The sequence below is a fragment of the Canis lupus genome, chromosome 19, assembly GCF_048164855.1.
Source record: "Canis lupus baileyi chromosome 19, mCanLup2.hap1, whole genome shotgun sequence".
Taxonomy (NCBI): Eukaryota; Metazoa; Chordata; class Mammalia; order Carnivora; family Canidae; genus Canis; species Canis lupus.
In genome coordinates, this window is record NC_132856.1 from 8,505,448 (window position 1) to 8,531,438 (window position 25,991).

The 25,991-nt window shown below is 39.7% G+C and overlaps 1 protein-coding gene and 1 long non-coding RNA gene across 20 annotated transcripts in view; one reads left to right on the plus strand and one right to left on the minus strand.

The window, feature by feature from the left end:
- Nucleotides 1-25,991, minus strand: part of ATG7 (autophagy related 7) — a 244,616-nt gene that overhangs the window by 38,864 nt on the left and 179,761 nt on the right. For 7 of the 19 annotated variants that reach the window (XM_072785121.1, XM_072785113.1, XM_072785127.1 and 4 more), the window contains one exon: nt 1,321-2,771. The exons of the other annotated variants lie outside the window; for them this stretch is intronic. In XM_072785121.1, coding sequence (XP_072641222.1) covers nt 2,688-2,771 — 84 coding nt within the window. In that variant the 3' untranslated portion in view covers nt 1,321-2,687. Of the gene's footprint in view, nt 1-1,320; nt 2,772-25,991 lie in introns of those variants that run through there. 19 annotated transcript variants of the gene reach the window in all.
- The window catches only part of LOC140609840 (uncharacterized), a 35,569-nt gene that overhangs the window by 7,459 nt on the left and 2,119 nt on the right, over nt 1-25,991 (plus strand). The window lies entirely within an intron of this gene.

Genomic DNA, 25,991 nt, shown 5'->3' on the forward strand with positions numbered 1-25,991 from the left:
TTTTAATCTTGATGAAAAATTTTATTAGGCTAGAATTTCAGAGCTGGAAGGGAACTCTGAGATCAACAGGTCTGTTTCCTTCATTTACCAGATGAGAAAACTGGGGTCAAGAAAGATTAAGGCTGTTTCTGCTGTTTACCTTATCATTTAAATTCAATACTTTAAGAAATAATTGCTAAAATTCAAGAAAAGCTATTCTCTTTTATTTAACTACATTGGCTTTGGGGCTCATATCAAGTTTTTCTCCAGGCTTTAGCAAGCACCCGATTGTCAGTTTGGGTATGGGCCACTTTGGGAATGCAAAGGCTGTCAAATGTTTATTCTAGAATCTAACAATTCCCAGATGTCCATCTATATTTCAGGGTCTGGCTGAAGTCTGATGTATCAAAGAAAAGAGCAGTAACAAAACAGTGATTTGTAACAAGACCGTGCCTTCCTTGGGCTTCCCTCATGGCAATTGGCACATTGGCAACCACAGCACAGTTCTAATCCACCTTTCTAGCCTTATTCCCCAACCCTCCTCTCCCTGATCTTCATCTTCTCTTTGTGGATCCCTCACCCACTGCTCCCATCCCTGCTGGCTGTCTAAGCCATAACCAAAGCCCATGGAGGTGCCAGTGTCCTTGCTCTCACTTACCACCCAACCAATCACTGGTGCCTGCACATTCTACCTTTTCAAATCCATCCACTTCTTTCTGGCCTGGTCTTAGCCAAGCCTCTGTCCTCCTTGAGCCAGCCCATCATCTGCAATCTGTCCTCTGCCCTGTGGCCATCTTTCTGAAGCAGGCATCTATGTGATCATGTCACCCTGCTCAAAACTCCGTGGTTCTCCCCACAGCTCTCCACATGAAATCTCCATGTATTTGTGTGCCTGACCAAGCCTTGCATGACCTAGCCCATCCATGCTTCAGTCTCCCTGCCCATCCCTCCCAGTTCTGCTGAGCTCTCAGATCACAGATGGTTTTTCTTCCTCTCTCTCATCTCTGGGCATTTCCACATCAAGTTTCTGTGGCCTTAGAATGTTCTTGCTTTCTATTTGCAGCTTTCTAATCACACCCTAGATGTACCTGGTCCCCTAGAAAGCCTTTAGTGAAGTCCCCTTCCTAGAGTCCCAGTTCCTTTCCATGGCTTCTTCTGGGTATGTCCTCCATCTCCCTCTGATATGGGTGTCTGTGGACCCCAGCTAGGCCAGATACCCTTAAGAACAGGGACAGAGGTTTTTTCCACTGGCCTAAAACTCCTGTGTGCTTTGCCTGCTTGTTCCCTCACCACCTCCCCGACCAGCACCTGGCAACCACTGATCTTCTACTGCCTCCAATGTTTTCCCGTCCCAGACTGTCATATAGTCGGAATCTTATAGCCTGTAGCCTTTGTAGGCTGGCTTCTTTCACTTAGTAATATGCACTAAAGTTTCCTCCATGTCTTTACGTGGCTTGATAGCTCATTTCTTTTTAGCACTGAATAATGTCCCATTGTCTGGATGTATCATAGTTTATTCACCTACTGAGGGACATCCTGTGCTTCCAAGTTTTGGAATTATGAATAAAGTTGCCATAAATATCTGTGTGCAGATTTTTGTGTGGACATAAGTTTTCAACTCATTTGGGTAAATACCAAGGAGCATGACTGCTGGATGGTAAGAGCGTGTTTAACTTTGTAAGAAGTTACTGCACTGTTTTCCAAAGTGGCTGTACCCTTCTGCATTCCCACCAGCAATGAATGAGGGTTCCTGTTGCTCTGTTTCCTTTCCAGCATTTGTTGTTGTCAGTGTTTTGGATATGGGCAATCTTAATAGGTCTGTAGTGGAATGTCATTATTGCTTTAATTTGCAAATCCCCCAATAACAGATGATATGGAGCATCTTTTCATATGCTGTTTTGCCATCTGTGTATGTTCTCTGGTGAGGTGGGGGTGCAGATGGGGACTCATCTCAGAGTCTTCAAGTACTCTGTTGGCACAGAGTTGATGCTCAGCAAACACCAGCTTAGAAATTATGTTGTATGTTAAAAAACAAAACAAAACAACCCCAAACCAAACCAAACCAAAGGGAGTGAGAGCTGTTCCAAAACACACCTCCCTGCTCCCATGCCTTTCTTCTGGCAGTTTCCCCCTCTGAGATCTCCCTGCATATGCCACCTACTGTCAGGACGGTTTGGGTTTCCCACAGCCAGCAGTGGTCTGTGCTGGCTTCAAGGCCCCACAATGTCCAATTTCTCTGGTCACATACACTGTATTTAACTATGGAAGACAGTTTACTATCTTATTTTTCATTAAGCTGTAAGCTGTTTGAGAGGAAGGATTAACCTTTTACACTTAAAAAAATTATTTAAAAAATTTACGCATGGTAAAAAACCTGACATTTCAGGGTGATCAATTCTGTTAGTTTTACATACACCTATGACTGTGTAACCACCAACACCACAATCTTTCAATTCCCTCAATACCTGTGGGACACTGTCTTGGTCTTGTATCTATATACTTAAGACATTTTGAATGGAATCACACCATTTCTCAGTTAAGACATAAACACTCTGAAAAGCGGCAAGTTTTATTATGTGTCTTTTCTTGAATTAAGATTAAAACCAAGTTTATACCAAAGCCTCCCAGGAATACAGCATTCTGAAACCTTGACCATATACCCCTGGCTATTTCTCATATTTGGAACATTCTTCACTCTCCTTACCATTCTATCCACACACACCAGCATCAAGATCGCACTCTTTCATGGGGGCTTCGCCTTCTCTGAATCCTCTTGTTGGATCCATTTCTTTCTGTACTGCCAAATATACACACACTGATTAGTCACAACACCTGTCCTGTCTCTGCAACAGGATGGTGGTCACACAAGGATCAAGACTTTTATGTCTCATTCTGTGGCTAGCCGTGTGCTATGCCAGGAACTTGGTGAACTCACACCTAGCCAACGGCTCTGAAAAGCAGAGCAGGTCTAAATGCCCTACCTCTGTCAACCACAGTAATAGAAATGCAGTGAGCACTGTCTGAGCCTTAGTCATCCTGACAGCTAGTGGCTTATATAAGAGTCACTGTTGAGTTGGCTAATGTATAGTCAGTGCATCGGGGTGGTGCAGTGTGGGTGACAGGAGTGGGTGGCATTTCCTGGAACAGGCAGACACATCTCATGTCTCCCTCTCCCAGGAGGAAAATGAAGTTCCATCTCCTCTGGAAATAAGGCCTGAGCACAGGAAACAGCTTGTTGATCCAAAAATGGTAGGGAAAGTCGGTATCCCAAACAAAACACTATAAATGCCCATCTTTGAAGTTAATTATGTTTCTCTTACCAATCCTGAAATGAGAAGGGAAATATTCTGCTTAATAGATGAGAACATGGGCCTTAAAGCCAGCCTGGCCAGATTCAAATTTTGACTCTCCCACTTTCACTGGGTATGTGAACCCACCAATAACTTCATCTTTTTAAGCCTCACTTTCCTTTCTGTAAAATGGGCATACTAATACCTTTATTTTTTTAATTATTATTATTATTTTTTACTAATACCTTTAAAGAGTAGTTGTCAGGATTAAATGAGGTAATTCCCATGAAGCACTAAACAAAGTAACTGGAACATGACAGATGCCTATAAAATAGTACCTACTATTTTTATTCTTGCTGTTGTTATGCTCTCTGCCTTTCATAAAGCATTTCAAGTATAATACTTTATTTTATTTGATCTTATTATTCTGAGATAGAACATTAATCCCAGACAAAGGCAGAACCAAAGCTCAGAGCGTGGATAGACATCATTGGTGACCTGGTTCCGTGGTCCCTTTGGCCAGACTGCAGCACCAAGCTCTGGGGCCCTTGACCCTGGGGTGGAACTCAGAGACTGAAACAATCTCTTTTACTTCCAGACTTGGCCCAAGAAGTGAGAAAGAGCTCCAGCCCTCAGAGTTGGCTGGTGGGTGGAAGGAATGGGGGCAGGGCTCCCAGAGGCAAGCTAGTTGTAAAGTTAAGGAGACACTCAAGGCCACTGGGTGGATGAAGCCACAGATTCTGGTAAATTATCGGGGGAGGGGGATGCTGAGGCTACACATGGCATACTGCCAACCAATTTAACTTACACTTGAAACTATCAATTCTATCCCCAAGCCTGGAAGTTGGACTGCCAAGTACACCATGGTCAAAAACACAGGATGAAAAAGAGCAGGATCAATTTTTGCTTCATGTTGAGAATGTGCTGTTTATGGCATGAAAACCTGGGGAAAGGATGCAAAGAAAGGGCAGTGCTGCAAGGCAAGACTCTCCTGGCTGACAGTGCTAGTAGTGTGTGTGTGTGTGTGTGTGTGTGTGTGGTGAGGCGGGCAGTGCCCCACAAGTAGGGAAGAGAACTCTAGAAGCCCTGGGCCAAGACATCTCCCAGGGGGAGGCCTGAGCTGGCACTCTAATGTCTGTATCACCTAGGACAGGGATGTTAGTCACAAATGGGGTTGAGGTTACCTCAAAGGAGGCAGTTTGGTTCATCAGCAGGAACTTAGGATTTGGGTTTTTGTCCCCCCCCCACCCCGCCCCAACTTGGGGCCAGGGCAAATCCACAAAGACAAACAAAAGGTAATATTGTAAAATATACATTCAGGTATGAATGTAGGGAATTGTTCTGCCTGAATGCTGGTAGATATCCATTTCAGACAAGGCGGCTAGTCCCAGAGATTCTGTGGCCAGATGGGCGGGGTGGGTGCCATTCTCGGGCCGGATGAAAGAAAGATGATACTGAAAGGGGGTGAAGATATAGGATTTCAGGCAACTCTGTGTCAGGCACGTATCTTTCTTCTAATTTCTGCAGACACCAGCAGGCTGAGGGAGGTGGAAAGACAGGCTTGCAGAATAGAGGATCTCCCCAGTGGTAGAGGAAAACAGGGGAGCCAGAGGGAGAAAGTCATTCTGGGTTCAAAGAAATCAACTTAGAAAGCTTCCCTTATAAAAATAGCCATTGGCAAATCCTAGCCTATTTATATCACCTGACCAAGATCACTATCAGATCCTGGGCTGAATCACAAGACCCTGTAAATAATCCTCACAAGTATGGGGCACTGGCTGCCTGATTTATGGGAAGATATTTGAAACACCGCTGGAGCAACTGAGTCAGGGAAAATTTGAGTGCTGGCACCAAATGGTACACTTGCAAGTGGATCTCACTTTACAGAAATAGATAGGTTCCTGAAAAGTTGGCTCTAAAATTAATTCAATCAATGGAGTCATATTTTCCTAGTGAATCATATTTTTAAACTAGCGAGGGATAGGGGGAACGGTGACCAAAAATCTAAGACAACTGGTGACCCTAAGACTAAATAAAAACCACTCTTCATTCAGCAAACCTTAAAATCACACTTATTTAAAAGGCCATTATAAGCGCTCATAAAATAGAAGCGATTTGTCAGCAAGCAGAAGTCTAGTGCCTGTGATGTACAGGGAATTGCACCAGGCTTTGTGCGGGCTAGGAAGAATCCAGTGCCTGCCCCTTGGGAGCTCACAATCTGGGACTTTAAAGAAAATAACACTGAGCATTCATGTTCCATCAGAAAACATCTCCTGGGGTGGAGATGAGAGGCATGCATGAGGGGTTGCCTGGCCCTTTAAGTGCTATCTGGGCTTGGACCAGCTCTGTCTCCCTCTAGCCAGAAGCCAACTGGGTTAGCCTGTAAGTATGCCTTTTTAAACTCTTCTTTTAGAAGCTAAAAGCTGTCAGCCATGTGGTGCTGTGTCAGAATTGCTATTTATTTAACTAATTTAAAAAAAAAAAAGAAAAATGAAACTCTCATGATCTGGATACTTTAATAAGATGAGAAGAGTTAAGATACTAAAAGATCTCTGAAAAGTTAAAGGCCTATACAACCCAAGGACTTGTTATTTTAAACTTTAAAGGGCATTTGTTCAGGTATCTGTTTGGAAAAAGCCTGCCTCCTTCTACTTTTTATGCTCTCTTACAGATGGACTATTGGTCTCTGGTGACAGGAGTAGATACCTAACAGTACAGATCATGGCATACTGAGTCGGCTTTGAGGAAGGGGTAAACACACTCTGACATGGATGAGACTGTTGTCTCTGAGCTAGTCACAATGTTGCCAGTGATTACAGGCAGATGTACAGAATTGGGGAATACCAGCTACAAATTTGCTACATCCCTTGCACACTGTATGCCTCAGGACTGGTAACACTGTGAGAGCCTGTCCACAGCTCCTAAGAGTGAAACTCTTCCTAGCATTTCTGACTCAGATCTGAAAATGCACAAAATGTCAGAGAATAAACAGCCATTTTTGAAAAGCAAAAACACATTTTTTTTGTTTCTATTCCACAGTGATGAACCAAGCTGTGGCAGAGACTGCCATTTATCCTAATATTGCTTCTTCCCTTCTTTTACTAGCAGAACTCCTAACAGCTTTTTATTTTATTATTTATTTATTCATTCATTCAGAGAGCGAGAGCGAGGGCGAGAGAGAGAGCGAGAGAGAGAGAGAAGCAGGCTCCATGCAGGAAGTGCGATGTGGGACTCGATCCCAGGTCTCCAGGATCACACCCTGGGCTGCAGGTGGTGCTAAACCGCTGCGCCACCTGGGCTGCCCCCTTAACAGCTTATTTTTATTTATTTATTTATTTTTATTTATGATAGTCACACACGGGGGGGGGGGCGGGGGGTGGAGAGAGAGAGAGGCAGAGACATAGGCAGAGGGAGAAGCAGCCTCCATGCACAGGGAGCCCGACGTGGGATTCGATCCCGGGTCTCCAGGATCGCGCCCTGGGCCAAAGGCAGGCGCTAAACCGCTGCGCCACCCAGGGATCCCCCCCTCCCCGCCCTTAACAGCTTTTTAATAACAACATACAGGGCTGCCGCCTGAAGACTACATTTCCCAGGCTGGTTTATACTACAGGTGATCACGTGACTGGCGGTTGGCCAATGGGATGGGAGCAACTTTCGGGTCACGTCTTTTTATTTATTTATTTATTTATTTATTTATTTATTTATTTATTTATTTATTAACTTTCTGGGGTCATGTCTTTTAAAAGAGAAATCATTTACCCTCCCCTTTCCACATTCTAGAGGGTGGACTTGGCATTGTCAAGCCAGCTTTGACATCACCCAGCAGGGCTTCTTATATCTGGAGTCCATAGACCCCTGAGGGGTCCATAGGTAGAAATGTTGGTCTGTAAATCTGGATGGGAAGAAAACTATATGACTTTCTTTTCACTAACCTCTATCTGAAATTTAGCATTTCCTTCAGTTATTAGGTATGGAACAAACCATAAGTGCTATTGCCATATCTATGACTGTCACCAACTGAAATTATATTTTCATATCACATTATATTTGTTATGGACTATCTTGAAAAATCACATATACTTATTAATACCTTGAAATTACAGTAGCCATTAGATTTGCCACTAGATCATTACTTGGTGTATTAATAAAGGACATATTATTATATCATGAGTTCATTTTATTTTTTATACTTTGACAATTATATTTCAACATAATTAATTTCCATTGTAATTCTATGTGTATACATTTAAAAATATTATTCTGTGAAGCAGTCTGTAGGCTTTGTCATAGTGCCAAAGGTGGATGGGACCAAAAATACATTATGAAGCCTTACCTAGGGGGTGGCAGAGAAATAGTATTAATGAAACTCAGGTCCATGGATGACCTTGTAGAGCAAACCCACCCTTAAGGTTCTGGACCACTCCTCTAGATCAGGGCTGCCCAAGAAAACTTTCTGGATGATGAAAATGTTCTATATGCGCTGTTCAATACAATACAATAGCCTCCAGTCAAGTGGCTTCTAAGTGCTTGAAATGTGGCCAGGGAAACTGAGGAAGAGAATTTTAAATTTTATTTAATTGTAATTGATTTAAATGTCAATAGCCACAGGTACCTAGTGGGTACTATATTGGATAGCACAGCTCTACACTGTTATATGAGAGAGAAACAGATTTTTGTCTTGTTTAAGCTTGTTTAAACTGTCATATTTTGGGGTCTGTTATTAGCACTTTAACCTACTCCTTAACTAATACACAAGCCTACCTAGAATCATTATAATAATAGCAACTCAGGGACAGAAGGTAAATTTGTACAAACTTACCACATAAAGAAACTCACTAATGAAACCAAGAATTGTAATAGGAATTTTCTAGTTACAAGGCATTCCCATTCACATAATTTTGCCTGATATCTATTATCACCCTGTGATTATTATTGCTCCTATCTTATTCTCAAGAGGTTAGGTGACTTTGCTAAAGTCACAAAGATAAGAGAGCCAGGAGTCAATTCCAGATCTTACCACCACCACACCATGTACTTTCCAGCATTTTAAATGCTCTGGATGGCAGTCCCACCCCCTGATTTCTGGGGAGGAAAGAGGCGGCAATGGAGGTTGAATCAGTCACCGATGGCCAAAGATGTAGTCAATTATGCCTATGTAGTAAAGGCTCCATAAAAACTCAAAAGGCTGAGATTCAGAGACCTTCCAAGTTGGTGATCTAGAACACTCCCATGTGCTGGGCCCCAAACTCCACAAGGACTGAGCTCCTTTGTTTGGGTCCTCACCCTATGTATATTTTCATCTGGCTACTGATTCACATCCTTTAATATCCTATGTAATAACTCAGTCATCTGGTAAGATGATTTCCTGAGTTCTGTGAGCCACTAGCACATTAATTGAACCCAAGGAAGGGGGTCACAAGAACCTCTGATTTATAGCCCCTTAGTCAGAAGTATGGATAATAATGTGGACTTGTAACTGGCATCTGAAGTGGAAGGTAGTCTTGTGGGACTGATGCAAACTGATGTTATCTCTGGGTAGATAGTGTCAGAACTGAGTTGAACTGTGGGACACCCAGCTGGTGTCAGAGAATTGTGAGGTATGGGGGACCCTTTCCCCAATAGGAATTGGGTACAAAATCTTTAATGTCTACATGGTTACTTCTTGGCTTCATGATTTTTTCCTCCCTGGGTTTAAGCATTATGTATCTATTTCCCATTTTGGTAAATGAGGATTTAGCTATCTTCCACTAAAGCACCTATCACCCCCACAATCACAAACTCTTACCTTCTCCTCCTTTCATCTTACCAACATAATTATAATTCCATTTGATCAGTATCTAATTCCTATATCAAGGTGAGCTGTGTAATATGCTAGGATTACTTTTCATTTCATCTACAAGGCTGTTTTCCCTTGAGGTAACAATGGTCTTTTTTGTTTTACTTTGTTCTTAAGGATTTATTTACAATTTAATCCCAAACTTTCTGCCAATTGTCTAAATCTCCTAAATAAATGCTCAGACACATTACATAATTTCAGCTCCTTAACAAATCTGTGTTGGAGCCCTCTGCCCTGGTCCAAACTGTTCTAGTAGCCCTTACTGCTTCAGGTCATCCTGAGATTTCCCCTCACCATTATTCTGAGGGTTCCACTGTGTGCCATTTGCCTTTTCCCATTTTCCGTGTCTTCTTCCTTGATTTATTCTTGTTCTTCTAGAGTTCATTCTTCAGTGGTTCCCTCAAAAAGGGTGAATAAAGGGTACGTTTTTGGAGAGCTTATGTATCTGAGAATATCTTTACTCTAGCTTCATACTCAGTTAACAGTTTGGATACAGAATTGTAGATTAGAAATAATTTACCTTCATGCTTTGAAAGCACTGTTTCATTGGCTTCTGGTTTCCAGTGTAGTTACTGAGAAATCAAAAACTATTTTGGTTCTGGATTCTTTGCATATGACCCTACTTTTCCTCACTTTAAGTGGTAGGTATTTTTTGACCTCCATTCTGAAATTTCATCATGATGGGCCTTGGTGTTAGTCTATTGCCATTTACTATTCTGGCCAGTCAGTAGACCCTTTCAGTCTACAATCTCGAGTCTTTCAATTTTGGGAAGTTTACTTTAATTCCTTCTTTATTTCTTCCAGTGTGTTTTCTCTGTTTTGATTTCTGCAACTTCTATCATCTGGATGTTGACATTCCTACCCCAATCTATAATTTGCTTATTCTTTCTCCTCTGTTTTTCATTTCTTTGTCCTTTTGTTTTAGTTTCTGGAAGATAATCTGGTTTACGTTGTCTACTCCTTCTGTTGAATTTTAAATTTAACTATATTTTTAATTTCTGAGAGTTCTTTTTCATTATCTGAATATCCCTTTTCATGGCCCTTTGTTCTTGTTCCATGAATATCATCTTTTGTCTCAATGAGAACATACATAATAGAAGAATATCTTGGAGTATCTAAAATTTTCATCTCTTAACATAGTCTGTTTCCTTCAAATTTGGTTAACTCTTTGTCTTTCAAGTGAGATGCCTAGAAATACACAGTTTCTGCTCCTATTTAAGGAATTACTCAAAAGCTGTTTGAGGTCTACCACGGACTTCACTCTAGGGTCATCAGCCTGAGCTATCATGTCACAAAGCTCCTGACACTTTCTTTTTAGAGTTGATCAGATTCTCTGGAGATGGAGCATCCTCTCTCCTGTCTAGAAGGTATTTAAGCTTGATGACTTGTGTTATGGGAGCCCAGTGTGGAGAGAGGGTCTAATCTCTCTGTATTTGATACATAAACATTAGTTTAATCCCATGTTTTCAGTGTTAAACATCCTACTTTCAACTCTGATATCCTTCCTTGTCTAGAAACTCTGTTATACTCTCACCAGTAAATAAACTTTCAGTTTTTACCTAGAGCTTGATAGGGAGTTGTGCAAAGCTAGGGTGAGAGGCTAGGGATCTAACTGCCTCTTAAGATATTCAACCAACCCTCCTGTTTTTTTTTTTATTAAAAAAAGATATTATTTATTTATTCATGAGAGGCACAGAAAGAGAGAGGCAGAGACGTAGACAGAGGGAGAAGCAGGCTTCCTGCAGGGAGCCCGACGTGGGACTTGATCCCAGGACTCCAGGATCATGCCCTGGGCTGAAGGTGGCGCTAAACCACTGAGCCACTGGGCTGCCCAACCCTCCTGTTTTAAGTCTCGTATTTACCTCCCATTTTCAGATGTATCTACTGTCCCTAATTCCCAAGCCTTCAGGTAGCTCTATGGAAACTCTTCGCTTTCTCTACTGGCTGGCTTAGTATTTAACTTTCTTGTTGTCCATCTGTCTTAGTTTGGACTGCTATGTCAAAAACACCAAAAGCTGGGTAATTTAAGCAACAAACACTTATTTCTCACAGTTCTGGAGGCCAGGGAAGTTCAAGATCAAAGTACCAGCAGATTTGGCATTTGGTGACAGCCTGCTTCCTAGGTCATAGATGACTATCTTCTCACTGTAACCTCATAAGGTAGAAGGGGTAAAGGAGCTCTCTGGGGTCCCTTTTATAAGGCTACTAATCCCATTCATGAGCAGTCCACCATCATGACTTAGTCATCTCCCAGAGGCCCCACACCTGCAAATACCATCACACTGAGGATTAGCTTATGAATTTTAGTGGGACACAAATATTTAGTCTATAGCATCATCTTTCCAGATTCCAAATTTTTTGTTGCCAGTGTTTATACTCCTATTCTTATTATCTTTGAAGGTCAAAAAACATATCCCTTTACTCTTAGGGTGTTATAGGAAAGGTAACAAGTAAACATGCTTGATCTTTTCTTTTTTCTCTTCTCTTTTCTTTTGAGTAACACATTCATACGGTTCAAGCTTCAGGAGGAAAAGAGATTACAAAATGAAGTCTCTCTCCCTCATCCTTAATGTCCAGCCACACAAAAGCCCTCCTAGAAAAAAACCAATGTCACCAATTTCTGGCATCCCTCAGCCTACCTTACTCATTCTAGATTTTACTGTATATTATCAGCCTATTTATATCATTTTAGACTTTGCTTTATTGCTATAGTTCCTATCACATTGCACGAATAACTTCTTGAAGAAACATATAAAAAAACTGAAGGAGCCTAGTTTCTTGGGGAGGATTATAACAATAATAAGATTTATCTTTTTTATTCCTTTTATTTTATGTACACTTTCTCACCTTGTATGGCCCTGTTCACTGCCTCAGACATCAAGGAGTAACCACAAAAGCTTCTCCCCAGCTATTGTTCAACCAGTTCTACAAGAAGGGTACTGAGAAGTTGTTTTTGTGTGAATGACTAATACAGGCTACTCTGCCATTCTTCCTTTGAAGTGGCTGAATTTTCACAGGAGATAAAATTTAAGGCCAAAGGAATTAAATTCTAGTGGCTGCCATTTTGGGAGTCACCCAGGACAACAGGTCACTTTTGTTACTGGGATTATGCTTACCAGGAAAACAGGGTCAAGCCTGAGCAGACTCTCAGCACTAGACCATTTTCAAATTATGCAAATGCCAAAGAAGGTATGTCTTAATACAGTGAGCACCAAAGCTATTCTGAATAGGCCAACTGAAACATTCATACATTAATCAAGATACTGCTAAAAAATAGTCATTTTCTATCTAAATGATAATGTTGGGAAACATTACTGAATAACAAATTTACCATGAAGTGACCATAAAATAAAAGTTATCCATAAATTGTGCCTTTTAAAATGAATGTCTCAAAAAATGTAACTGAAACCAAGATAGCAAAATGTTAGCTTTTAGTTCTACGATAAAGTAGATGGTATCAGACTCACATTCTTGCCAGAAACAATAAAAACTTGACAAAATATATAATATAACAGTTACCAGGATCAGAGAGCAACCAACACAGAAACTCAAGCAGGGCGCAATTGTTTTGATAGAGGGATGAGTCAGAAATAAAAGTTCGATGCTGCTAAGGTGGGGAGCAGGGTGGTAGCAATGGTTGAATGTGAGGGATAGAACCCAGAAATCTATAGGGAAATTGCCCTTGAATACTTGGCTAACTCTTGGGCTACTGAGTCGTGGCTGAGATTCCTAAAAGTCTGGGAGAAACATGTGCTATGAAGCCGAAGCTGAGTGGAAATACCAGGTATTAAACAGTATTGGAAAGATGTTGGATTTGGGGTGATGGCAGAGTGGAAGACACATACCAAACATTTACATATAACTCACAAAAGTCACCCATAAGATTATCAATCACACATAGCAGTAAGAGGACACTAAATAGATCTTCCCTAAATAAGGCTTTCTAGTAACTTAGTGGGCTGAACAAATTTAAACACTCTGTAGAATACTATAAGATAGTCTGGAGTAAATCTAGCAGTACAATGTCTTGCATATAATAAATATTTGCTAGATATTGCCACTCACTCTCTAAAAACTGTAAAAGGCACCAATTATCAAGGGATAAAACACTGATTAAAAGTAGAGTTGATCCAGATATTTGACTTAGCAAAGACTCCAAAATAACTATGATTAATATATTCATAATAAAAGAGATAGAAAAACCAGATGAAAATATAGAACATTTGAACTTAGAAGCTATAAAAATAAAAAATCCAAAACTTCTAAAACTTCTAAAAACAATATCCAGAACTTCTAAAAACAGTATCAGAGATTAAGAACTCACTGGATGGGTTCAACAGTGGAGTAGATATACAGCAGATAGGATTAGTGAGCCAGTAGATTGTCAATATTATATATCCAAAATAAAGCACAAAGGTAAAAAAGAACAGAAAAAGCAAAACAGAAAGTAATATAGATTTGAGCCATCGTCAGATGATCTAGTATGCATGTAATTAGACTTCCATTAGGTAGAAAAAGAAAAGAATGGAAAAGAAGACAAATTTGGAAAAAATGCCAAACAATGTTCAAAATCTGAGGAAACATATCTATCCCACAGATTCAAGAAGCTCAGTGATCCTCAGGTAAGATAATAAACAGAACAAAACCTAGGTTTAACAAAAATTGGTAAAAAGCAAAGAAAAAGAAAAAAAATCTTAAAAAAAAAAAGACACACTACGTTCCAGGAAACAAGAACGAATAATGAATGTTGATGGAGGTTAAAAACATGCTACTAAACAATGAATGGCTCAACTAATAAATCAAAGAGGAAATCAAAATTACATATGGAGACAAATGAAAATGAGAACACAATGGTCCAATATCTTTGGGATGCAGCAAAAGTGGTTCTAAGAGGGATGCTTATGACAATGCAGGCCTACCTCAAGAAACAAGATAAACAAACAACCTAACCTTATCCCTAAAAAAGCTAGAAAAAGGAGAACAAACAAAACCCCAAACCAACAGAAGAAAGGAAACAATAAAGATTAAAGTAGAAATAAGTGAAATAGAACTAAAAAGTCCCAATAGAACAGATCATTGAAATCAGGAGCTGATTCTTTGCAAAGATCAACAAAATTGATAAACTTTTAGCCAGACTTATTAAGAAAGAGAGAGAGAGAGAGAGAGCTCAAGCAAAATGAGAAATTAAAGAGGAGAAATAACAGCCAATATCACAGAAATATAAAGGATTATAAGAGAATACTATGAAAATCTACATGACAACAAATTGGGACAACGTAGAAGAAATGGACAAATTCCTAGAAATATAAAACCTCCCAAAACATAATCAGGAAGAAATAGAAAATTTGAGCAGATAGATTATCAGGAATTAAATTGAATCAGTATTTAAAAAAAAATCCCCAAAAAACAAAAGTCCAGCACCAGACAGCTTCACAGGTGAATTCTAAATCTTTTTTTTTTTCTTTTTTACTGGCTCCTTAGAATTTATTTTCCATTTGGTGTAAGGCACATGGTTACAGGGTGTCAGGAAAGCTTGCATTTGGCATGGATAGTAAGAGCGGGGTTTTCTCAACTCCCTTTTTGGTGTTTTGCTGTTTTAATATAAAAGAACTTAACTGCTTCTGTTTGCTGCAGCCTGCCTACTCTACATGGAGGGAAGGGGTAGGGAAGGCTAATGGCTCTGATGAGCCTAGCATCTCCTGAAGCCTGGTGGCTGTGGTGGCCACTCAGGATTGGGGCCTAGTATTGGCTTTGCTAGGCTGGACACAAGGCTGCTTCCTTAATGGCTTCCAGAGCCAAGTCACAGGTGACTGTGCCACTGGAGGCCTAGGGATATTCTGAGTGTTTTGGGGACTCCAAAACGATGGCCATGAATGGGAGAGTGGACTTACCAAAAAAAAAAAAAGAAGCTTGCCCACCAGTGATCCAAGTGGGCCTTGAGGAAACTGCTGTGGTTGGGGGTGGCTTCCCCAGGATACTCTGCACTTCCACAGGAGCTGTTGCTGGAAGTGGAATCCAGGCGGTGCTGGTAATAGTTGCAGGTGGCCACAAGTCAGCTGCTGGGGGGAATGGCTACCAAGCTCTTGCTTGTGGGTGGGTGGAAATCTTGGTGATGACCCCTGGAAGGCCTTGGCCTGTGATCACAGGTGGCAGGGATGGGGACACTAGGCCATGGAGCACTTGCAGAGGACACCAATGAAGGCCACTGTGCAACTGAGGCACAGGTAGGATCTCTAATAAATAAGAGTTAATATCCATTTTTCTCAAACTATTCCCAAAGACAGAAGAGGAGGCAAAGTGTCCAAATTCATTCTGTGAAGCCAGCATTACCCTAAAACAAAAACCAGATGAAGATACTACAAACAAAAAGAGAACTACAGGCCAGTATCTCTGACGAACATAAATGCAAACAAAATATTAGCAAATTGAACTCAACAATACACTAACAAAAGTCATTCACCCCAATCCAGGGGGACTTATTCTGTGGATGCAAGAGTGGTTCAATATTCACAAATCAATGTGATAAATCACGTCAGTAAGAGAAAGGATAAAAACCATATGATCATTTCAATGGATGCAAAAAAAAAAATAAGGAAAAAAAGCATTTGACAAATTCATGATAAAAAAAAAAAAACAACCCTCTACAAAGTAGGTTTAGCAGGAACATACCTCAACATAATAAAGGCCATCTATGAAAAAAACCTCAAAGCTAATATCATCCTTAATGGGAAAAAACAATTTCACCCTAAGGTCAGGAACAACACAAGAATGTCCACTCTCACCACTTTCATTTAACATAGTTCTGGAAGTCCTAACCACAGCAATAAGACAGGAAAAGTAAATTAAAGGCATCCAAAATGGTAAGGAAGAAGTGAAACTTTCACTATTTGCAGATGACATGATAATATATATAGAAATCCCTAAAGACTCCACCAAAAAAACTACTACAACTGATAAATGAATTTACAGTAAGGTCACAGGATACAAAATTAATATACAGAAATTCATTTCATTTCTGTACACTAACAATGAAATAGGAGAAGGAGAAGTTAAGAACACTATCCCATTTACAAAGTGCACCAAAAATAACAAAATACCAGGGAAAAAACTTAATCAAGGAGGTATAAGACCTATATTCGGAAAACTATAAAACACTGATGAAAGAAATTCAAGATGACACAAGCAAGTGTTTTTCCACATGACTGGAAGAACAAATATTGTTAAAATGTTCATACTATCCAAAGCAATCTACAGATTTAATACAACCCCTATCAAAATTTCAATAGCATTTTTCACAGAACCAGAGCAAATAATCTTAAAATTTATATGGAACCACAAAAGACAAAAGACCCCAAATAGTCAAAACGATCTTGAAAAAGGAAAAAAGGAACAAAGTTGGAGGTACCAAAATTCCAGATTTCTTTTTTTTTCTTTTCTTTCTTTTTTTTTTTTTTTTTTTTTATGATAGTCACACACACACAGAGAGAGGCAGAGACACAGGCAGAGGGAGAAGCAGGCTCCATGCACCGGGAGCCCGACGTGGGATTCGATCCCGGGTCTCCAGGATCGCACCCTGGGCCAAAGGCAGGCGCTAAACCCTGCGCCACCCAGGGATCCCAAATTCCAGATTTCAAGAAATACTACAAAGCTGTGGCAATAAAAAGTATGTTACTGGCACAAAAATTGACACATACATCAAAGAAAAAAGAAGAAAGTCCAGAAATAATCCTACAGTTATATGGTCAATTAATCTTTGACAAAAGAAGAATATGCAATGGGAAAAAGAGAGTCTCTTCAACAAATAGTGTTGGGAAAACTGGACAGCTACATGCAAAAGAATGAAACTAGGCCACTTTCTTACACTATACACAAAACTTAACTCAAAGATGGATTAAAGAACTAAACGTGAGACCTGGCACTGTAAACATCCTAGAAGAGAACACAGGCAATAATCTCTCCAACATGGGATGTAGCAACATTTTTCTAGATAGATTTCCTGAGGCAAGAGAAATAAAAGCAAAAAGAAACTATCACAAATACATCAAAATGAAAAGCTTCTGCCCGTTGAAAGAAACCATCAACAAAACTAAAAGACAACATACTAAATGGGTGGAGAAGATATTTTTAAGTGGCACATTCAATAAAGGGCTAGTATCCAAAATATATAAATAATTTCTATAACTCAACAACAACAACAAAAAAAACCCAATTAATCCATCTAAAAAATGGGCAGAAGACATGAATAGACATTTCTCCAAAGAAGACATCCAGATGGCCCAACAGACACATGAAAAGACATTCAACATCACTCATCATCAGGGAAATGCAAATCAAAACCACAATAAGATATCACCTCACACCTGTCAGAATGGCTAAAATAAAAAACACAAGAAACAACAAATGTTGGCAAGAATGTGGAGAAAAAGGAGTCTGTTCACACTGCTGGTGGGAATGTAAACTGGCACAGCCACTGTGGAAAACAGTTTGGAGGTTCCTCAAAAAATTAAAAATAGAATTACCATATGATCCAGTAATTGCACTAATACATATTACCTAATATAAAAACACTAATTTGAAGGGATAAATGCACCCCTGTTTTGACAGCAGCATTATTTATAATAGCCAAATTATGGAAGCAACCCAAGTGTTCACTGACAGATAAATGGATGAAGAAGATGTGTGTGGTATACACACACACACACACACACACACAGAGGAATATTACTTAGCCTTAAAAAAAGAATGAAATCTAGTCATTTGTGACAACGTGGGTGGACCTAGAGCGTAAAATGCTAAGTGAAATTAAGTCAGAGAAAGACAGACACCATATGATTTCACTCATATGTGAAATGTAAGAAACAAAACAAAGAGAAAAAGAGAAAAAAACCAGACTCTAGAAAACTGATGGTCACCAGAGGGGAAGTGGGTGGGGGATGGATGAAATAGGTGAAGGGGATTAAGAGTACACTTATCATGATGAGCACTGAGTCATAGAACTATCAAATCTCTTTACTGTATGCCTGAAACTAATAGAATGCTGTATGTTAACTATACTGGATTTTTTTTTTAAGTGGAAAAAAAAAAAAAAGAAAGAATGTTGCCTTAAGAAAAATTACACAAAATAAAAGATTTTAAAAGTTCTGAGAAAAAAAAAGTCAACTAAAAATTCTATACCCATGGAGGATGCCCTTTAGAAAGAAGTGTGCAGTACAGATGCTCTCAGAAAAATAAAACAAACGAGTATTCGTTTCTTGTAGAGAACTCGTCTATGAGTAATATCAAATTGTATGATGAATATAAGACAGGATGCTCTTCAGGCTCAAGGGCAAATGCTCTCATATGGAAGTACACAATTTTAAGAAGGAAACAGTAGCTCCAAGATGTAAATATATAGATAAATATAAAGGTCACTGACTATTAAAAACAACAGTGATAATAATGCCTTGTGAGGTTTATTACTTAGTAGAAATAAAATACATGGCAAGTGTAACAAAAATGAAATAGAGGGGGAAGGGAATACACTTTAAATTTCTTGCTTGCTTAGGCAATGGTGAGGTAAACTGTAATAGATTAATTCGGAAAGTTCTATAATAACCACTAAAGAACTCAAGCCCCATATTGGGGGTAGAGTTGACTTAGAAAAAAAAGAATTAAAAACATGAAAACATAAAAACATGAAAAATGTTTTAAAAATAAATAAAGTCAGAGAAAAGGGAATGAAGGAGGAAAAAACAGAGCAGACAAATACAAATACAAAAGAGAATTAAATCTAACTAAATCAGTAATTGTATATAAGCAGTGTAAACAATCTAATTAAAGGACAAAAACTATCAGATTGTAATTTTAAAAACACAGATGCAACTAAAAACCCCTAGCAATTTACTTTTCAACAGGTTGAAAATAAATGATTTATACCATGGCAAATAACGAAAAGAAAGTTTTTGTTATGTCAATATAAGATAAGTAGATATTAAAGAAGGATCCTGAGAAATAGCTAGAGACATTTCACAATGACAAAAGGGTCAGTGCAACAGAAAGATGTTACTGTTCTAAACGTTTATGATCAAATAACTTAGCTTTAAAAGAAATAAAACAAAGCTGAGAGTAAAAAGAAGGAACAGACAAATCTATAGTCATCACTAGAGATTTTAACACACCTCTTTCACTAACAGAAAAAGCAGACAAAATATCAGTAAGGATACAGAAGATTTGAACATGACTAACCAATGCAATTTAACTGACACACATAGAAGAGTATATGCAACAACTGCAGAATAGAGATTCTTTTCAAGTGCACATGGCACATTTACCAAAATAGATTATAATCTTAGCCATAAAGTAGGTCTCAACAAATGTCAAAAGATTAAAATCATGTTTTCTGACCACCATGGAAATGAGTTAAAGTGCAAGAACAGAAAGATGAGAAAAATCTCCAAGTGATTGGAAATTAAGCAACACATGTCTAAATAACCCATAGGTCCAAGGAAAAGTCACAACAGAACCTAGAATTAAGCTCTAAAAGCTAATAGGGCCTGTCCACGGCCAGGGCAATCAGGCAAGAAAAAGAGACTAGAGGACATTAGCTCTGGAAGAGATCCTGGGGCAGTAGACAAATCCTATTTTATACTGGAAGGGACTGCAGTCTTAGAAAGGTCAAATGGCATGTACAGGGTCTCAAGGATAGTCAAGAGGCAGGGCAAGGACACTAAATGCTGGCTCCCTGATTCCAAACACAAAGGACTTGCCCCCTTTGCTGACTTGACCATGTGCAGAAATCAACACACGAGAGTTAAGATATGGGATGATTCTAATTTTAACTCAGATTCATTTCTTTCATATGCCTCAAACTCTTGTCCTTTGTAGATGTTTATGCCTTTACTTCCATATTATACTCCATTTTGTTGTCTCTCATTTTCATACCCCTATTGATACAAACACTGTATTGATACAAACACTGCTGCTATTTACCTCTGGTCTGACCTCAGTTTGGCAAAATGAGTGGAAACGGAAAAAGAGTAAGTAACAGGAACTGCCCTCTGCCTACCGATCTGCATTTTGCTCATTCCTGACCAAATAGCGGCCTTCAAATTCATCCTTTCCTTCCTTCTTTCTATTGCTACTGCCTCCTCCTGTCTCTTGCTCAGGCCTCCACCTGTCCCTTTCCAATGCATGTCTTTCCCAGCTGCTAACGGCATTTTTCTAACAGTCTCTACTGTGTCTCTTCGCTGCCTAACACAATTCTATGAGTTCCCCAATTCATCAGGATGAAGTCCATTCAACATGCTCCCCAGACTAGCCTCAACCATTCACCTTCCTACCTTTCAAGTTTCATCTCTCTGCACCATCCCTACATACACCCTACCCTCTAGTTACCTGAAAAAGGCAGTATCTGTGCCTTTGAACCTACTGTTCTCATTGTTCATCTTCTCTGTTAGCCTTTTTTTTTTTAAAGATTTTATTTATTTATTCATGAGAGACATAGAGAGAGAGAGAGAGGCAGAGACACAGGCAGAGGGAGAAGCAGGCTCCATGCAGGGAGCCCAACATGAGGCTCAATCCCGGGTTTCCAGGATCACACCCTGGGCTGAAGGCAGCGCTAAACCGCTAAGCCACCGGGGCTGCCCTGTTAGCCTTTTTAGATAAAGCTGAAATGACCTATCTTCTGTGAAGTCTTTCCTGTCCCCAAACTGGAATCAATTCCCTCTTTGACACTCTATACTTTTCCCCTGTACACAACTAGCAGTCTTTATATTTCTGGTGTTACAATTATAAATGTATGTGCCTGAAGCCTTTAGCACCACAATGCAACCTTACTGAAGGCAGGGCTGTAACCCCTGTCTAGCTTGACACGGGAGTAACTGATTGCCCCAGTATCTGGGGTTACAGAAGATGAGCCTTTTCTAACATAGAAGAAATAGAAATATCAGCTGGCCTGCCATAAACATAGGTACTTAGAAGGGATGATATGGGTGGAAGTCAAATGGTATCACCAGCAGGCCAGGACTGCTCCACAGTGGTGCACAGTGTGTACTCTGCTGAAAGGTCATTTCCTCTCTCCGGGTCTGCCCACTGTCTAGAGAGCCATGACCAGAGTCTGGAATATAGCTTGCCAAAGTACAGCAGGGTACTAAATAGGTGTGGATGGCCTCAGTCATTAGGAGCTTTTTCAAGAGGAGCTTTTCTTCCCTGAGAAGAAGTCTGAGGTAAAGGCCTGAGTTTATTTGGAAGGAAAAAAAAATTCCCAGGTGATTTCCAAGAGCACTCTCCAAATTAAAAACTCTGAGGTAAATCAAAGTGCTGTCTCTCAGATAAAGACCTGCTTCTATGAATCATTAGCTTCTTTTTTTTTTTTAAAGATTATTTATTTCTTTATTCATGAGAGACACAGAGAAAGAGACTAAGCTACCCAGGTGCCCCTGAATCATGAATTTCTGAAACAGAAAGAATCATTTGTTCAGTCTGTGAATCAATGAAGGATATAACAATGGTGAGAAAAGGTGGATACTGTGTGTACAAGGAACAAGTACAAGGATGTTTGTTGGGGTATTTGTATCAAAAGCTTAGCTTAGGGGATGCCTGGGTGGCTCAGAGCTTGAGTGTCTGCCTTTTGCTCAGGGCGTGATCCTGGGGGTCCCGAGATCGAGTCCTGCATCAGGCTCCCTGCATGGAGCCTGCTTCTCCCTCTGCCTCTCTCTGTGTCTCTTATGAATAAATAAATAAAATCTTTTTTTTTTTCAAAGCTTAGCTTGGAAACAATTTAAATGTTTTTCAGCAGAAGAATAGATAATTTTCAAATATGTCAACAATAAAATGCTCTGGTGAAAATGGGTGAACTGGTGCTCTACCAGCAGCATGGATGAATCTCAAAAATATACTCTTGAGTGGAAAAAAATAGTTGTGGAAGGCATTATATAAATGATGTACAATGTGCCATCATTTATATAAAGTTGTAGGAAAAACAAGGCAATACCTTATCTAGGGAGATATCACACATGCAGTCAGGTTATAAAGGCACACAGAGGAATGATAAGGAGCATATTCAAGGTGAGGCTTATCCCTGGGGGAAGGGGAGAGGGAAGGCCTGTGATCAGGGAAGGGGAGGTGGGGCTTCAATCAAATATCCCAGTCACTCTTTTTTCTTTTTTAATTTAAAATTTTAATTATTTTTTACGTTTTAAAAAAGATTTTATTTATTCATTTTAGAGATAGATGGAGAGAGTAAGAAGGTGAGAAAGAGAGAGCTGAGTAGGGGGAGGAGCAGAGGGACAGGGACACGCAGATTCTGTGCTCAGCATAGAGCCCTACTTGGGGCTCAATCCCATGACCCTGAGATCATGACCTGAGCTGAAACCAAGAGTTGGATGCTTAACTTACTGAGCCACCCAGATGCCCCATCCTAGTCATTCTTTGGCTCAGTGTGGTATGTACACTTTCATCACATTCACTAAGTCTTTTTCCATGCCTGAAGTATTTCATAATAAAGTTAATAGTGAAAAAAAGTTCTCAAATGTTCTATGTAAAATCTCCAGTGTTAGGTATTTTAATGCTCTGAGTGCAAAGGATAAAATCCACCATGAGTTTATCAGTCTCTTTTAAGTAAGAGGTGTACTGGGTTCCCTGCCAGGCCTTGCATGGGCAAAACACTGTTCTTAGTGAACCTTGCCTCCCTAACCCTCCCTACTCCCATCCTGACTCTTCAGCTATAAGCTGCATTGTATGCTTTTCTTCTGAGACCAAGCAAGCAGATCAGCTGCAACACCTACTGCCCAGTGTAACAAGTCTCATGCCTGCCACAGAGTGAGTCCCCGTGGACCTCTCAGGAGGCTGCAGCGTTATGGAAGGAACCCTGGAGAGATGGCTCAGGGGATGTATGGTTACTAGCTGTGCCACATGTCCAAGTCAGTGGACCTCTCCTGGCCTCGGTGGCTTCATTTGTAAAGTGGGTGGTTTGGATCTCTCAGTTACATCCCTTCCAGCTCTGAAATCTTTGGCACCATAAGCTACATCCAAAACACTTTCAGTTCTGGTTCTCACCAAGGAGGAAACCTTGAAATCAGTTGCCTCTTGCCCTGAAGTCGGACACTGGAGAGCCTCACCGGTGTCAGAGTGAGCAAATTATTTATTAACAGTGTTCCACAGAAATGCTTTCCGGCTTGCCTGAGTCACAGTGAAAACAGGAAGCCCACACCTTTTTCTTCTGAGGACCATCCCATGTGCCTACCACCTTCCACCAGCTGTAAAAACGTCTTCATGAAACCCCCACAGAGCAAAAGCCAAAGGGCACTGTGTGCGGGAGGGGGCGGGATGTTGGGGCAGGAGGCATGCCGGCTGCTTGCCTACAGGAAACCCGCAGTGAAGTCTGGACAGTCCAAGGAGGAATCTGTCCAAGAAGTTTGCCTGGAGATAAGGCACTCCCTACGTAGTTTCTGACCCCCGGGCATAAATTATTTCATTTATCCAATAATGGCACAACAGTGAAACTGAGCATACAACGTGGAGTTTAAAATTTTTTAAAAATTATAATAGCTTCCCCCACCATTAAGATAGAAAATGGAAGCACATCTACAAGATTCACAAGCTAAGTCTCCTTCCAGTCCTGTCCCAAGCCAACCAATTCTCTTCCCTAGTAGCAACCACTGTTCTCAATTTCTGGTATAACCTTTAGAGTTCATGGTGTACAAGAATATAAACATGTAAACACACACACATATATATACACGATTCTTAAAAAAAATACCACACGTATTCTTTATCCTGGTTTTTGGCAATTTTTTTTCTTTTGAAATGTTTCAAACTTAGAGAAAACCTGAATCAATACTCCCATCCTACTCCCATAAATATATTGATATTTTCCCACATTTTTCTCTTAATCTATGTTTATTTTTTTTCCCTGAACCAATGAAAGGTATACTGCAGACATCATGACACTTATCTTCTGAATACATCAGCATGTGTCCTGCAAGAGTAAGGGTGTCTTCCTACACACCCATAATAACATCATCACACCCATGAAAATTAACATTAATTCAATACTATATCTTAATGTGGAGCCCATATTCAAATTTCCCCAACTACCTCAAAAGTGAACCTTGCTTTTCAAATTTACCATCTATCCAGGAGAATTTCCTGCATCCAAATAGAAATTTCTCAATCTTTGTGACAGGTAAATAATAATGGGTAACATCTATTAAGTGCTTATTGTGTGTAAGGCACTTTTCTAATATTTTTCTTCTGCCATCCCTGGGTTAATTTTCCTTTTTTTAAAAAATAATGTCATAAGTTTGATGCATAATTTCTTTTATTTTCATTCATTTTTGTTATTCATTAGAACTTAGGTTGGTGAATTTTCCTAAGTACCATGTTAGCTGTGTCAAAAAAAATTTGTGTCAAATTTTCACATTATTTTCTAGACAGTCTACAGCTTTCATTCTGATTTCCTCACTAACCCAAGAGGAGCTTTTAAAATTCCCAGTGATGTTTTATTTTTGTGTTTTAATTTTTTAAATTTGTGCTTCCTAGTTATATTACAGAGTGATCAGATATGTTTTCTGTGCTATTTCTACTTTTTTTTGATATATAATGTAGCTTTCTTAGTGTCCTATATATGGTTAATTTTTGTGGCAATTGAAAAGAAAAAGGTTTATTAATGAATCTATTTTATAAGTCAAGGAAACAGCAGTTTTATGTCTCCACATCCATACCAAATTCAGCATGTTAGAATTCAAGTATTTGAATTCTATTCAAATATATTTTTGGCCTGGGAGTTTGAGACATTTCGTCCTTACTACTTCATCATACAATTGTGCTTATGTGGGTCTTACATGGCATATTGTTTCTACTGAATTAAAGAACCTTAGCAATAGAAAGGAATTTAAAGGGCACTTAAGCCAACCTCCATTTAGTATAGGAATTTCCTTTACAACATCCCCAAAAGATGTTCAAATGGATTTAATTTGAATTATTGCCATGCCAGGGAACTCCATACACTGCTGAAGTTGACGTTGTTGGTGCTTATGGTCCCTAGCAGATGCCCAAGGATTAAAGTCCTCATTAAGTATTAATTGGCTACTCCTATGAGGACTGCATTGTTCAATGCACTTTGCGGAACACATTAGAGAAGGGTGATACTACACTAGAGCTGTGGTTCCCAAGGTGCGTGCCTCAGGGCAGTGAATTTGCATCATGGGATGGGATATTTTAAACTTTTCAGGAAAATGTGACAGATAATATCTGTCAGGCACCAGATCAAGGTAGCATACAGCTTCAACATTATAGTTTGTGCTATGTTCCTTTTGATGACCTCATATCTCTGCAAAACTGGGTTTTTGGCAGTCATATCATCATAGTATTATGTGAAAATCAACACAGAACAGGAAAGGAATGTGGCAGTATCTTATCTGATTCTAAGCTTTGGGAAGCTGTGCAGTACCCAACAGATCCTGTTAGTAAATAATTGGTTATTTCAGAATAAAACAATGATTTTTTTTCAATTTATGTGCAGTATTTTTTCAAAGGGCTAATAATTGTTAGGCCAGGACTACTTATTGAGTCATAATTGCTTCATAAATGAAAATTCTGTGTATTTCTTTTGGCCTAATGGGCTCTGTGGAATAATTTCTGAGACACTGAGAGCACTGTGAACTGAGAAGTCTAAGAATTTCTCTGGGAGCTCATAGATAAGTCTTAGAAACCAGAACTCATATGACAGCAATGCAATTAGGATGTCAAATGTCACAGTTATACAATCTCATAGAATCAGTACACATTTCAGGAGATCAGAGTGGAGGGAGTACGGTCAGACCGGAGCACAGCATAGGACAGAGTCAAACAAGTGGGACTGGCCAGGCCCCTGGCGGGTAGGAATGCCTGAACCACAGACAGGAGAA